This window comes from Amphimedon queenslandica, unplaced genomic scaffold (assembly GCF_000090795.2).
Source record: "Amphimedon queenslandica unplaced genomic scaffold, v1.1 AMPQUscaffold_13214, whole genome shotgun sequence".
Classification (NCBI taxonomy): domain Eukaryota; kingdom Metazoa; phylum Porifera; class Demospongiae; order Haplosclerida; family Niphatidae; genus Amphimedon; species Amphimedon queenslandica.
In genome coordinates, this window is record NW_003546550.1 from 82,761 (window position 1) to 93,953 (window position 11,193).

General features: G+C 36.6%; 4 protein-coding genes across 5 annotated transcripts; all 4 read right to left on the bottom strand.

The window, feature by feature from the left end:
• Window positions 1-320: 320 nt before the first annotated feature.
• Window positions 321-4,185, bottom strand: LOC109584381 (neurobeachin-like). Of its 2 annotated transcripts, XM_020000117.1 has the most exons (15): window positions 3,956-4,185; window positions 3,509-3,616; window positions 3,328-3,457; window positions 3,136-3,242; window positions 2,969-3,064; window positions 2,716-2,837; window positions 2,486-2,615; window positions 1,964-2,080; window positions 1,766-1,912; window positions 1,662-1,718; window positions 1,466-1,609; window positions 1,351-1,413; window positions 1,214-1,296; window positions 1,052-1,154; window positions 321-996 (listed from the first exon to the last, which is right to left on the bottom strand). In XM_020000117.1, exons 1-15 carry the CDS (start codon window positions 4,067-4,069, stop codon window positions 826-828), a joined length of 1,692 nt encoding a protein of 563 aa, XP_019855676.1. In that variant the 5' UTR covers window positions 4,070-4,185; the 3' UTR covers window positions 321-825. The 2 variants fall into 2 exon arrangements, with proteins under 2 accessions (XP_019855676.1, XP_019855677.1); XM_020000118.1 differs by lacking the exons at window positions 1,052-1,154; window positions 1,214-1,296.
• A 1,334-nt stretch (window positions 4,186-5,519) lies between these two features.
• LOC100640208 (L-threonine ammonia-lyase-like) lies at window positions 5,520-6,648 on the bottom strand. Its single transcript, XM_003388691.3, has 2 exons — window positions 6,416-6,648; window positions 5,520-6,362 (listed from the first exon to the last, which is right to left on the bottom strand). The coding sequence occupies exons 1-2, from the start codon at window positions 6,612-6,614 to the stop codon at window positions 5,566-5,568; spliced, it is 996 nt and encodes a 331-aa protein (XP_003388739.1). The 5' UTR covers window positions 6,615-6,648; the 3' UTR covers window positions 5,520-5,565.
• Window positions 6,648-8,894, bottom strand: LOC100640334 (p21-activated protein kinase-interacting protein 1-like). Its single transcript, XM_003388692.2, has 12 exons — window positions 8,709-8,894; window positions 8,558-8,664; window positions 8,459-8,511; window positions 8,287-8,410; window positions 8,032-8,106; window positions 7,937-7,989; window positions 7,805-7,887; window positions 7,699-7,761; window positions 7,409-7,509; window positions 7,253-7,349; window positions 7,052-7,193; window positions 6,648-6,967 (listed from the first exon to the last, which is right to left on the bottom strand). Exons 1-12 carry the CDS (start codon window positions 8,832-8,834, stop codon window positions 6,684-6,686), a joined length of 1,308 nt encoding a protein of 435 aa, XP_003388740.1. The 5' UTR covers window positions 8,835-8,894; the 3' UTR covers window positions 6,648-6,683.
• A 64-nt stretch (window positions 8,895-8,958) lies between these two features.
• LOC100640460 (putative ascorbate peroxidase) lies at window positions 8,959-10,821 on the bottom strand. The gene is made up of 3 exons (XM_003388693.2): window positions 10,601-10,821; window positions 9,587-10,270; window positions 8,959-9,430 (listed from the first exon to the last, which is right to left on the bottom strand). The coding sequence occupies exons 1-3, from the start codon at window positions 10,754-10,756 to the stop codon at window positions 9,086-9,088; spliced, it is 1,185 nt and encodes a 394-aa protein (XP_003388741.1). The 5' UTR covers window positions 10,757-10,821; the 3' UTR covers window positions 8,959-9,085.
• Between the last annotated feature and the right edge of the window lie 372 nt (window positions 10,822-11,193).

Sequence of the window (11,193 nt, forward strand, 5' to 3'; positions counted from 1 at the left end):
GATACCTTTGAAAGACTGTGACTGACTAGTACTGCAGATACACAGACAACACTAGCTAGTAATAGATATATCATTTTAATATTAAACATGAAAGTAGATATAACAATAATAGGTCCAATATTATGCCAGTGTATGATAGCAGTTAGTTCATCACTTGATGATCCAATGAGCTGATCAATATTGAATGGCAACAGATTAACACGTACAATAGTAATAGTAATGAAAGACAATCCATACAACACCAACAGAAAATATGTATATGATGGTAGAAGCATGAAGACAATTATAAAAGGAATCAGTAAAAGAAATGCAATATATGATCCAACCAAAACAATTTTATATCTGCTCAATAAGAAATCTCCAAAATATCCAGCAAGAAAGAAAACAAGAGACAGTCCGACTATTATAATGTAATAATAATCCTGAAGGACATGTGCAGCTGAGGAGTAAGCAACAGCAATAACTACATTCTGACTAAATGATATCATCAGGTCCCAGAATAGTACCAGTAGTGCTCCCTTGGAGTGAATGAACTGGAAACGATAAGAGGAAGGACATCTCCTTCTACTAGTAACTGATGATGAGCTTAATAGAGGAACACTATCAGACATTGAAGAGAAGAACAGCAAGAACTTACACTGACTACTAATAATATGAAACTGAAAGTAATGGTCGTAATTTTTACTTTATAAAGAGATACAGAGGTTATCATGAGGGCAGTTAAAATAAAATTGATAAGTTAATGTAAACTGCAGGTGTAATTTTTAAATCGCAAATCAGTATAATTATTCTATATTCTCTGCATTACTGTATATTAATAGTATACTAACAGTATACTCTTACCTTCTTACTGGCCCTGATCCAGAGACTAGCATTAAACAGGAGCTGCACTACTAATGGTTGGATGAGCTCTTCAGAATAAGGAGACTTTGATAGATAACGTAAGAAATCAAATATAACAGAAAGCAAGTCTCCACTTAAATGTAATGGAGATACCTACAAACAATTAAAATTTTAATAATAATAAAATTAATAGCAGCTGTGTGTGTACTTTTCCCAGTAGATGAGGTATTAGTGAGCTCATTTGTACCAGCTGGTACATGTAAGTGGTTGAGTTACGAGCTAATTCAAAAACTAATGACAATAATTTAACACTAGAAGACATTGGGAGAGAAAAAGGCAGTGAAAATTTATAAAACTACAGCTGATGTACCTCAATGAATAATCAATGACAGTTTTCCCTTTCAATGTCACCAGCTGCTCTGTATCCAGTTGAGAAAACAATGGGAACAAGGCCTTTAAAATTGAAAGAAAGAATCATATAAATGGCAAAAATTAACATTCCAATACCTGTATTCCTCCTAATGAATGAAGAGCACTGTGTATTGATGTAGTGAGGACTGGCTCCACCCCCTGCATTAATAAAGGTCACATGATAATCACATGATAGTCACATGATACCTACCTCAAGCATAGTGGCATGAGGTGAATGAGCAAACACTGAACTGTGTCCTTCAGTTGGTGAAGCTTCAAGACACAACTGACCATCAACTGCTTTAGCATTATATGAAATGATTAATGAATTGGACAATGAACCATCAAACAATAACTATTAATATAATAATAAGATATATTTAACATTTAATAATTGTTTTATTTACTTTTTGTTCCTTCATTGTTAATGGCATATCAACCTCGGCTTCAAATTTGAACTGACTCTGTACAAAAATTGACAGGGCAAGCATTCAAAATATCAGTAGCATACCCTATAGTTGGATCCTAGTTTGTAAAGTGAAGCAATGGAGTCTCTACTGAGAGGGACCCTCCATATGTACAGGGCAGCCATTTGACCTTGAAACACTGAGTCTGGAGTAGCCACGTGATTGCCGCCCAGGAAACATTTATCATAAATCTAAAAATAAAATATATAATATTAATAATATCTTGTATATACACGTCTTACTTCTTCTTGTAAAGGTAGAGTTACTTCAGCAGTTAATGATAGAACTCCATCAACATAACATTGGACCTCACTGGATCTCAGCCGATGAGCAGTGTACACAACAGTGACCATGTACCACTAAATATAATAATAATAATAATTGAAGTCGGAATCGGCTCAAACTTTCTATACAGCATAAGAACATCAATATGTATCAGAAAATGTAATAAAAAGGTGAGGTGATTTCGGAGCCATTTTTCAGAAAAAACCATGGGCTATAGTACAGGGGATTTTTCAGATTTTGACCTGTTTTTTTAAATGGCCATAACTTGAAAAATTGAATTTGGAATCAGCTCAAACTTTCTACACAGCATAAGGACATCAATATGTATTAGAAAATGTGATAAGAATTGGGGGTGATTTTGGACCCATTTTTTGGAAAAAACCATAGGCTATAGTTTTCCCAAAATGAATTCAGCTCAGCTCAGTAATAACAATACAATTAAAGTAACTACCACCCACACATTTAATTAAAGTGATTACTTGAAATGAATGGAAGACGTGGTCCACTGGGTGTGTCTGAGGTTTCTTGATCTGTTTACCAACAGTCTCCAGTACCAACGTACTACCAACAAAATGAGCCGAATAACCAGAACCACGCCCACTACGAAACCTATTAATAACCATTAATAACTAGCTCCTAATATTGATCACTTTCAATAATATACATGTACATGTACACGCCCCTACATGTACATGTACACGCCCCCTACCAGTAGAGGATTGGTTTGTAATAGTCTCTCTGTGAATCATAAGTTTGCTCTGATCTTATCCACATTGATACAGTAAACCCAGTCTGTGTAGGCCATTTAGACACTGGAGGCAATGCAAACACCTAAAAATAATAATAGGTATTAATAGTTATTAATAGTTATTATTAGTTATTAATAGTTATTATTAGTTATTATTAGTTATTAATAGTTATTATTAGTTATTAATAGTTATTAGTATTTATTTATTACTTACTGATCCGTGGCCACCAGAGAAGCTAAAGAAAGCATCAGGTGTTCTATTAATAGTAACGTTATTCAATAAACTAATTAATAATACTGAGTGAGGAGCCTAATATGAAAAAGAGATGAAAAATATCATCATCATCATTGTTGTTGTTGTTGTTGTTGTTTATTGTTTACCCATGTGGTGTCAGACTGTCCATTATATAAATATGATAGGATTGACTTTAAGTGTTTGACACTTAAACTGTAACCAGACAATAGTTCAAGGACAGACCCAATGTGATCTACAAAACAATAACATTATGATAGATGCTGTCCGTTAAATAAAGGTGTACGCTATAGAGAGTGTCCATTAGGAGAGGTTCTTACTCGCTATTTTTGGGTTTTTAGTTTTTGCTAAATAGTCCAAACACTTCTCAGTCATTCCGATATTATGACAGCTGCTAATGTTGTGAAGACACTGGTGCAGCATAGCACCAAGAGTACTCCATAGGTCAAGCTAAAAATGATAAAAAAATAATAATTAAATTTATTAATTATTTTTATTTACCTGCAGCTCTTCGGAGAGTGATGGTATCAGTTCTATTAATAGTAACAGTGCAGCCGGTTCCCTTATAAGGTAATTCTGGGACAAATCAAATGATTGCCCTCCAACCAACTAAAAATAGAAATTAGAGTAGCAGTATATTATTAGTAAATTTTCAGTATACTGTTGTGGAACACTGTATAAATTAAATTATCATTATTATCAGTTTACTCTCAAATTATCAATGGACATTCCTCACTCGACTTGTTATAATAATTACATATACTTCACGTTCAGTACATGTACTAGAACCAGTGTGTGTGTGTCTGGAGGTGAGTATCAGTAATGTAATGCCTGAGTCCCTTGATATCTGCCCTCAGCTTCACCTCAAGCAGATATCTCAGTCCTCAGGTATTACCATTACTTTTAAACACACACACACCTCCAGACAGGCTGGTTAATGTTTCTCACCATTTCCAGTAATGGTTCCATTATTCTTCTCGTAGGAGCTGGGAACTCTACCTTGAGAAGGAAGGCGGCTAGTTCCTTAGCTCTGGACGGTCCCAGTTTCTCAGAAAGACTCATCTTGTACTTCTAGCTAGCTCAAGCTCGTAAGGTCGGCCCCTTTACTATACAGGCTCCTCCCACTTCAACCTCAAGCTAGTTAATTATTAATAGTTAACTAACTGGTCAACTGAAGACACGCCTATTTTGAGGGTGTGGTTATATCTCCACTGCCCCACCTACTTAGTAAATTAGATTTTTTAAAATTCAAATTTAACTGAATTATAATACAAATTCAAAAATAAATTTTTAAAATTTAAATTTTAAACCATTGGCTCATTGTATACTGTTATCCATCCCATTACATGTAATAACGGAGAACATGCAATCAATACTTACCAGGGTCCAGTCCAGAACAGTCGGCAGACCTACTAGAGGTTGGGGGGGGGGTGGAAGGACATGTGTGGATTATATTGTACATGCATAAAATACATTATAAACATGCGTAATTATACATTATTAACTCTCACTCTACCTCACACTCAACCAACTTTAAACTTGATTCCTGTAGAAATAAAGAAAGAAAAATGTTTAAACAATAGAATAATTAAAGATCAATGGGACAGTGCTTTATTACATGTACTGGGGTGGATAACAGTATACAATGAGCCCTTTATCATTAGCACTGTAATCAAGGTACTAGCATGCAATAGATACATTGTTACCATACACTGAAGACTTGAACTTGATGCTGAAGAAGACTAGTTTATCCAGCTTAAGAAAGAAAATAGAATATGTGTTAGATATAGATGTACATGTACAGATAGTGTGTGGATATTATTAACCAATACTTTGATCCATTGATACAAGTTATGAACATCAACCTGAAAATAATACAAAAATATGAATTTACTTGTCATTTAACTAATATATAGTTTATGATGATAATAATAAAACAATAACCCCATAATAATAATAATAATAATAATAATAATAATAACAACATGCGGAATGTGTGAAAGAATAAAGTGAGAATGTTACCAAAATGCCAGTGGAAAGGCAAAGAGCAAAACCACTCGTTTTTCCCCATTACATGTATTTCTCACTCTTGCTTTGCTCGTTGTCTTTACCAACTGACACTTAGATAAACTATTCCCTCCATTATTCATCACACACTCATATACAGGAACACTGTGTGTGTGTATTAACTTATCTCATTAATTATCCTGTACTCCAGACAGTAACAAGTCATGCCTATTTCCTACATAAAGAATATTACAAGCTTGTACATACACAGGACACAGTAACCTGTCTCTCTCCAACAGTTAGTACCACACATTCCAGCAGACCTACTGAGAGAAAGGAAGAGTTACAGAAAGAGAAAAGTTGAAATCTGAGGAGAGAGACAATGGCTGCCTCGTGCTTCTTCTTCTCTCTCTGCTCCCGCCTGAGGTCATGTCGTTGCTAAGCAACAAAAACTGGATTGGGCAATAATCACGTGACCATCCTAATGAATATTAATGAACAATAATTATTATTAATTACCAATTAAATCATGAATAATTAATGAGCTACAATCATTGCATAATATTAACAAGTTCCTGAGGTGATACATTGCTTCCACTGATGATTACTGCAATTTTCTTTCCATCAATATCTCTAATCTTGCCACACCTCAGTGCAGTTAGGCCAGCAGCTCCTGATGGCTCCACTACCAGTCCATTATTGTACAATAATCTCACACTTTCCTTGATCTCATCATCACTAACAAGAACCACTTCCTCTACAAACTCTTTCACTATTTGGTAAGTATTGGTCCCAGCATAAGGAGGTGACAGACCTCCTGCTATGCTCTTAGCATCAGGTTTCTCAACCGCTCGTCCTTCCTTTAAGCTCAGGTACATGGTGGGGGCTCCTTCAGGCTCCACTCCAATGAGACGAGTATTAGATCCTTTTCCTGATAGTTTAGCATATGAAGCAATCCCAGCTAACAGGCCCCCTCCTCCACAGCAGACTATGATGATATCAATGTTAGTCAGTTCCTGGTACAACTCATAGCCGATGCTACCATACCCAGCAATGAGGTGAAGGTCATTAAATGGATGCATAAAGAGCATGTCCTCCTTTTGAACACATTGCTCCACTGTCTCCTTAAGCTGTGAAGTAGGCACTAGCTGTACCTCTAATCCATGGCCTCGGATCAGTTCTGCTCTGTTTGCTGGAGATACGTCTGGCATTACCACCTTCCCCTTGAGCTGATTCTCTTTGCAAAGGTAAGCAAAGGAGCGGCCATAGTTACCGGCAGACATTGTGACCAGTGTCCTCTTCCCTTCCTTCACCTCAGGAGGAGCATTCTCCAGTTGGTTTACAACACCTGATGATCCAATGAATTCCAATACAACTTTAGCTCATTTTATAATGCCTTACCTCTTAATTTAAAGGATCCTTTGTTCTGCATTCCTTCCAGTTTGAAGTAGAGCTCAGTTCCATTTGCTGATATCCCATAGCGTGAAGGATTTACACGAATCAATCCTGTTCTATCAACATGAGGACTGGCCTCCAATACACTCACAGCTCTGGTAATGTCTTCCAATGAAACAAGAGGAGACTCCCTGCTTTCAGCCATATTTTAATTTAAAAGGTATGGGTTGAGCTTGCATGAATTTTAAAATAACATTAATTTCAATCACAAAAACTAGACATGTCTTCTTTTCTTCTTTTTAGACGAATCAAGTTTGACTTTCTTTCCATTATTTGATTTCTTATTCTTCTTTACAAACGGTTCAGTCTGTTCCTCCTCCTCCTCCTCCTCTTCCTCATACTCTACTGTCACTAATGGTCTCTTAGCACCACCTCCTGGCCCTTTCTTTCTCTTCTTAGCTCTTGTCTTCTTTTGTTCCTTATTAATACTACTAATGGTGTCTTCTTCAAATGTAACAACAGCTCTATCTTTCATTAGTTGCTCAGTCATTGGTTCCTCTATACAATATTAAAGATTAATGTCCAGGGTATATTCTGTTCACATTATGTCTTCAGTCAATAGGTATTAAGTATCTATTTTACCTTCATTAGAGGTTGACTGAATCTTAGTCTTTCTCTTGCGTTTCTTCTTAGCCCCACCCTCCTCCAATTCCTGAGGATAGACTAGTGTCATGCAAGTCAATCTAGCTCCAATATCAGCATCAGCTATACACTGACTCTCCGACTATAAGAATACAAGAGTATACTGATGGTATACTAACATTAAAAGTATACAGTGCTTACTATATTGTCCATTGATAGTTTCCAAACTTTTACTGAACCGTCAGAAGAACCAGAGAACAATAGCCCAGCACCTGGTACAAAAGAAAGACACTTTATCCTACAGAAACAATAATAATAATAATGATGATGATGATGATGATAATGATGATTATTGACCTGTTGGTGTGACCTTTCAATGAGATCAGTAATTGTTCTTCCTTAGTAACGGAATAAAATAAAATATCACTGGACTCAGACCCGACTGCTATAATATCATCCTGAAGGGGGAAAAACAATAAACACAAATGAATAAATAAATAAATAAATGAATAAATAATAATAAAAGAGTGATCTCAGTTGACCCAGTAGTTACATATTGGAAATTCAAACGGCAATTCCTATTAATAGACTCATCACTGATCACAACAAACAACAATAAACAACAATAAACAACAACAAGCTCTTACTGTTATAAATACAATGGAATTAATATGATGACCAACATTGACTTGAAGGAGTATGGGGCCAGTCTATAGTAGAAGAGATTGGAATGAAACACTAACTCCGACTCACCTCAACGTGAAATAATGAAAAATGATTATTAGACGATATAACATATGAATCACCAACTGGGGACCAAACCACAAGATCAAGAGCTGTAAGAGGAGGAGGAGGGGCAATCAGTGACCACACCCAGCAACATACCTTGAGGGAACTTTTTAATAAAAGCACAACGGCCAGTTGATAGGTCCCAGGTCCTGTGATAGTAATTATTAATAATCAGTTAATAAACAATAAACCTTATGGTTCTGTCTTTACCGACAGAAAGTGCTAATCGTCCACTTGGATGAACAGCAACACATGAAACAGGACCTCTTGGTATAAAAATAAAGATTATCAATAAAAAAATTAACACAACAGAATACACTATTACACTCGCTGCTGCTGCTTCAGCGAAACTGCTGGTATCATAAAAATGGCTCAAACGGCAATTCCTTTTCAAAATCATCACAAGCAGCAAAACAATGATTAAGCTCCACCCACACCCACTTTACTTGTGTCCTTTCAATACGTGAAGACACTGCCAGTCATGAGTGGACCAGACACAGACTGAACCATCATCACTAGCACTGTACAAATATTTACCATCATCTTGAAATAATAAATAATTAATAGTACCTGAATGAATGAGTAATTACACCTATGAATAATTAATTAATTACGTACCATCGTGTTGTATTAATGTGCCTAGTTCTGTGTGAGTCCTCATGTTGTATAATCTATTATAAATGGGTGGAGTCAGCAGTAATTAATTAATATAACTACTTAATAATCTCGTCAGTCCCCCCTGAGGCTAGTATCCCATTATTTGAAGCTGCCACTGATCTTATAGAGCTCATGTGAGCTTTCTCTTTGAATTTTGATCTCAATTTCTATTTTTTAAAAACATTTTAGAAATAAGTAACAAGGTTCCTACTGCTTCATCCTCCAGTAAATCATAGGATAGGCCACATAATAGACTCTCGTAGCTCCCAATCACTAATTCCAGCTCTAGAACAACTCCTTCACCTCCTTTTCTCTTCTTTTCTTCACTGGCAGCCATTTTGAGTACTACACGTGGTTCATGGTTACCAACTGCGCATGTGTAAGATTCATGATTAAACCCACGTGTATACACGTGTTAGATTTTAACCACACCTACTTGGTCACCCACGTGTTTACACGTGTTATGATAAATAATGGTACTCTTTACTAAAAACAAGCTAAAAATTAAATGAGGACATGATTAGACGCAGTAATAAAATCTAGCATACTAGAATAAAGTCAGCATCTTTTTGATCAAATACTAACTGTTCAAGCAAAGACAGCTAGTACAAAGAGAGATAGAGTGAGTAGCAGAACTGCTTTCAAGCCAACACCAGCACTAGGAGTGGATGACTCAGTAGGGGTTGGCATAGGTGATGATGATGTAGGAACAACTTCTTCTGCAGTATAAAGAGCATTAGTCCCATGGTAACCAGTTTCTATTAGTTTCTGGAAGGCGGGTCCAAATGCCTCTATGAATGCACTGTTGTTCATGGCAAACTCCCTCACCATGTTAAAGGTGAGCATTGATTCTTCACAATTGTTTGAGTTCATTCGACAAGAAGCATTAGACTCACGTCCATCAGAATCAGGATCAATGTCCCTCAGTAAAGCCTATGGAATAAAACACTGCCAATCAATGCTATAGTAATGTAAAGAATGTAACTATAGCTACTACAATGTTTACCCAACAAAATATGCTTACTATCAAAAGAATCCATGCATGTGATGAGCATGTGCTGTATCTTATTATGCATAGCTAGCACTTACCATGTCACTGTTCAACATGATAACAGGTCCACCACCATTACCAGGACCAGGTCCACCATTACCAGGGCCAGGCCTAGTCCATTGGTATCTTGAATCAGGGAACACTGAGCTACGAGTGTCGTTGACCTCCTCTTGCATCCACCTTGCATTACCACCACCAAATAAAATACGATAGAACCCATTATCAAACCTATCAGTCGGTGGAGCCCAAGGGCCTCTAAACCCACTGTTCTGTAGTCTGGTAGTCCCCAGACTGTGGGCTCCTATAATGGCTACAGTCTCACGAGTGCTCATGTTCATGTTATCCCGAAAGTACATCAGTACGTGACTCAGGTCGCCATGAGCAACTGGAAATGGTTCAATATCATCTGTTCTTGGAGACGTTTGGCAGTCTCTGCGACCATATTTGAGTGTCATAGTAGGAACAAGTGGACAGGTTGAATTAGGTGGCATCATTCTACAGTCTTGCCGCATTGATGCAGCTTCTATTGCAATGACACCAGCTAAAGCAACAAAATCAGCTCGTGACATTCCCTCTGCTGCATAGCCATTACGATCAAATATCCCATTGATAATAGTGTATGTCTCCATTAGTCCATTGTTTTCAGGATTCTCAAAGTTGAGGCAGCCATCACATCCACCTGGGCAATCATGAAAGGCAAGACGGACTAGTTTAGCAGCTGGCTGTAAAGGAAAGAATAAATACATTTATAGACAGTTTTGGCATCAATTTTTATTAAAATAACAAACAGCAAAGCAAAAAAACAATTTTAAAATTTAAAGCTGAGATGTAGAAAGTGGCCTGTAGGCATAGGGAGCCCCACCCAAGGCTTTGATATGATACCGTAACTGAAAGTAAACTGCTATTGCTATCATGGTACTAAGAGAAGTATTCATAAATGGGACAATGCACGTTTACTCTGATATTTATGCTCCATTGCACCATCAAGGCACTCATGCAGTGATACAAAAACTATAATTATTATGTCAAACTATTATTATAGTGAGTCTTACATTATTAATTTCAGGTTGATTCCCAGTGTTGGTGTTGTTAGCAATGAAAGCATTAATGTCAGCAATAGCTCTGGCCTCTGTCTCTACTGTCACAGATTGAGAGAAAGCAAGAGAAAGGTAAGAGAAGAGAAAAACAACACAGAAGCTGGAGGACATGGCTTGATTTGAATATCTCACCAGCTGTCAGCGATCAGCATACTGAGCATAGATACTAGATAGCTGTCAGCAATTTATTTTGGTGAGTGAACTCGTGAGTGGGAGGAGGTGACTATGAATACTATTAAATCTGGTCACAAGTGCATGATTATTCATGAATAAAATTAAAAATGAGCTTGTGACTGGTAACAAAAATACAGTTCTTGTTCCTAATCGACATCACATTACTGTTTACTAAATAATAAATTAAATTGTAACACAATTAGGTGTATTTCTTTGGGCAGACCCACACAACTTGTTATTGTATCCAGCTGGACCAGAGACTCTTGATTTGAATAACAGAAGTAAAATTAATTTGTGCTCTATTAGTCTATTAATGAGATGCTGCGACTTTAATAGTCAAATATAATTCATTTTTGGTGTATTTCCAAGCAAGT

What these genes read in the sequence shown, in the direction of transcription:
- LOC109584381 (XM_020000117.1), bottom strand. Translation starts at nt 4,069, where the DNA reads ATGAGTCTTTCTGAGAAACTGGGACCGTCCAGAGCTAAGGAACTAGCC. An exon ending in GACAGTCTGACACCACATGG is followed by an intron (nt 3,065 to 3,135) that starts GTAAACAATAAA and finishes TTTTCATATTAG; the next exon opens with GCTCCTCACTCAGTATTATT. An exon ending in TCTCTGGTGGCCACGGATCA is followed by an intron (nt 2,838 to 2,968) that starts GTAAGTAATAAA and finishes TATTATTTTTAG; the next exon opens with GTGTTTGCATTGCCTCCAGT.
- LOC100640208 (XM_003388691.3), bottom strand. Translation starts at nt 6,614, where the DNA reads ATGGCTGAAAGCAGGGAGTCTCCTCTTGTTTCATTGGAAGACATTACC. An exon ending in AGGATCCTTTAAATTAAGAG is followed by an intron (nt 6,363 to 6,415) that starts GTAAGGCATTAT and finishes TTGGATCATCAG; the next exon opens with GTGTTGTAAACCAACTGGAG.
- LOC100640334 (XM_003388692.2), bottom strand. Translation starts at nt 8,834, where the DNA reads ATGGCTGCCAGTGAAGAAAAGAAGAGAAAAGGAGGTGAAGGAGTTGTT. An exon ending in CACATTAATACAACACGATG is followed by an intron (nt 8,411 to 8,458) that starts GTACGTAATTAA and finishes TCATTCATTCAG; the next exon opens with GTACTATTAATTATTTATTA. An exon ending in TATTAAAAAGTTCCCTCAAG is followed by an intron (nt 7,888 to 7,936) that starts GTATGTTGCTGG and finishes CTCCTCTTACAG; the next exon opens with CTCTTGATCTTGTGGTTTGG.
- LOC100640460 (XM_003388693.2), bottom strand. Translation starts at nt 10,756, where the DNA reads ATGTCCTCCAGCTTCTGTGTTGTTTTTCTCTTCTCTTACCTTTCTCTT. An exon ending in ATCAACCTGAAATTAATAAT is followed by an intron (nt 10,271 to 10,600) that starts GTAAGACTCACT and finishes TTTCCTTTACAG; the next exon opens with CCAGCTGCTAAACTAGTCCG. An exon ending in TCATGTTGAACAGTGACATG is followed by an intron (nt 9,431 to 9,586) that starts GTAAGTGCTAGC and finishes TTTATTCCATAG; the next exon opens with GCTTTACTGAGGGACATTGA.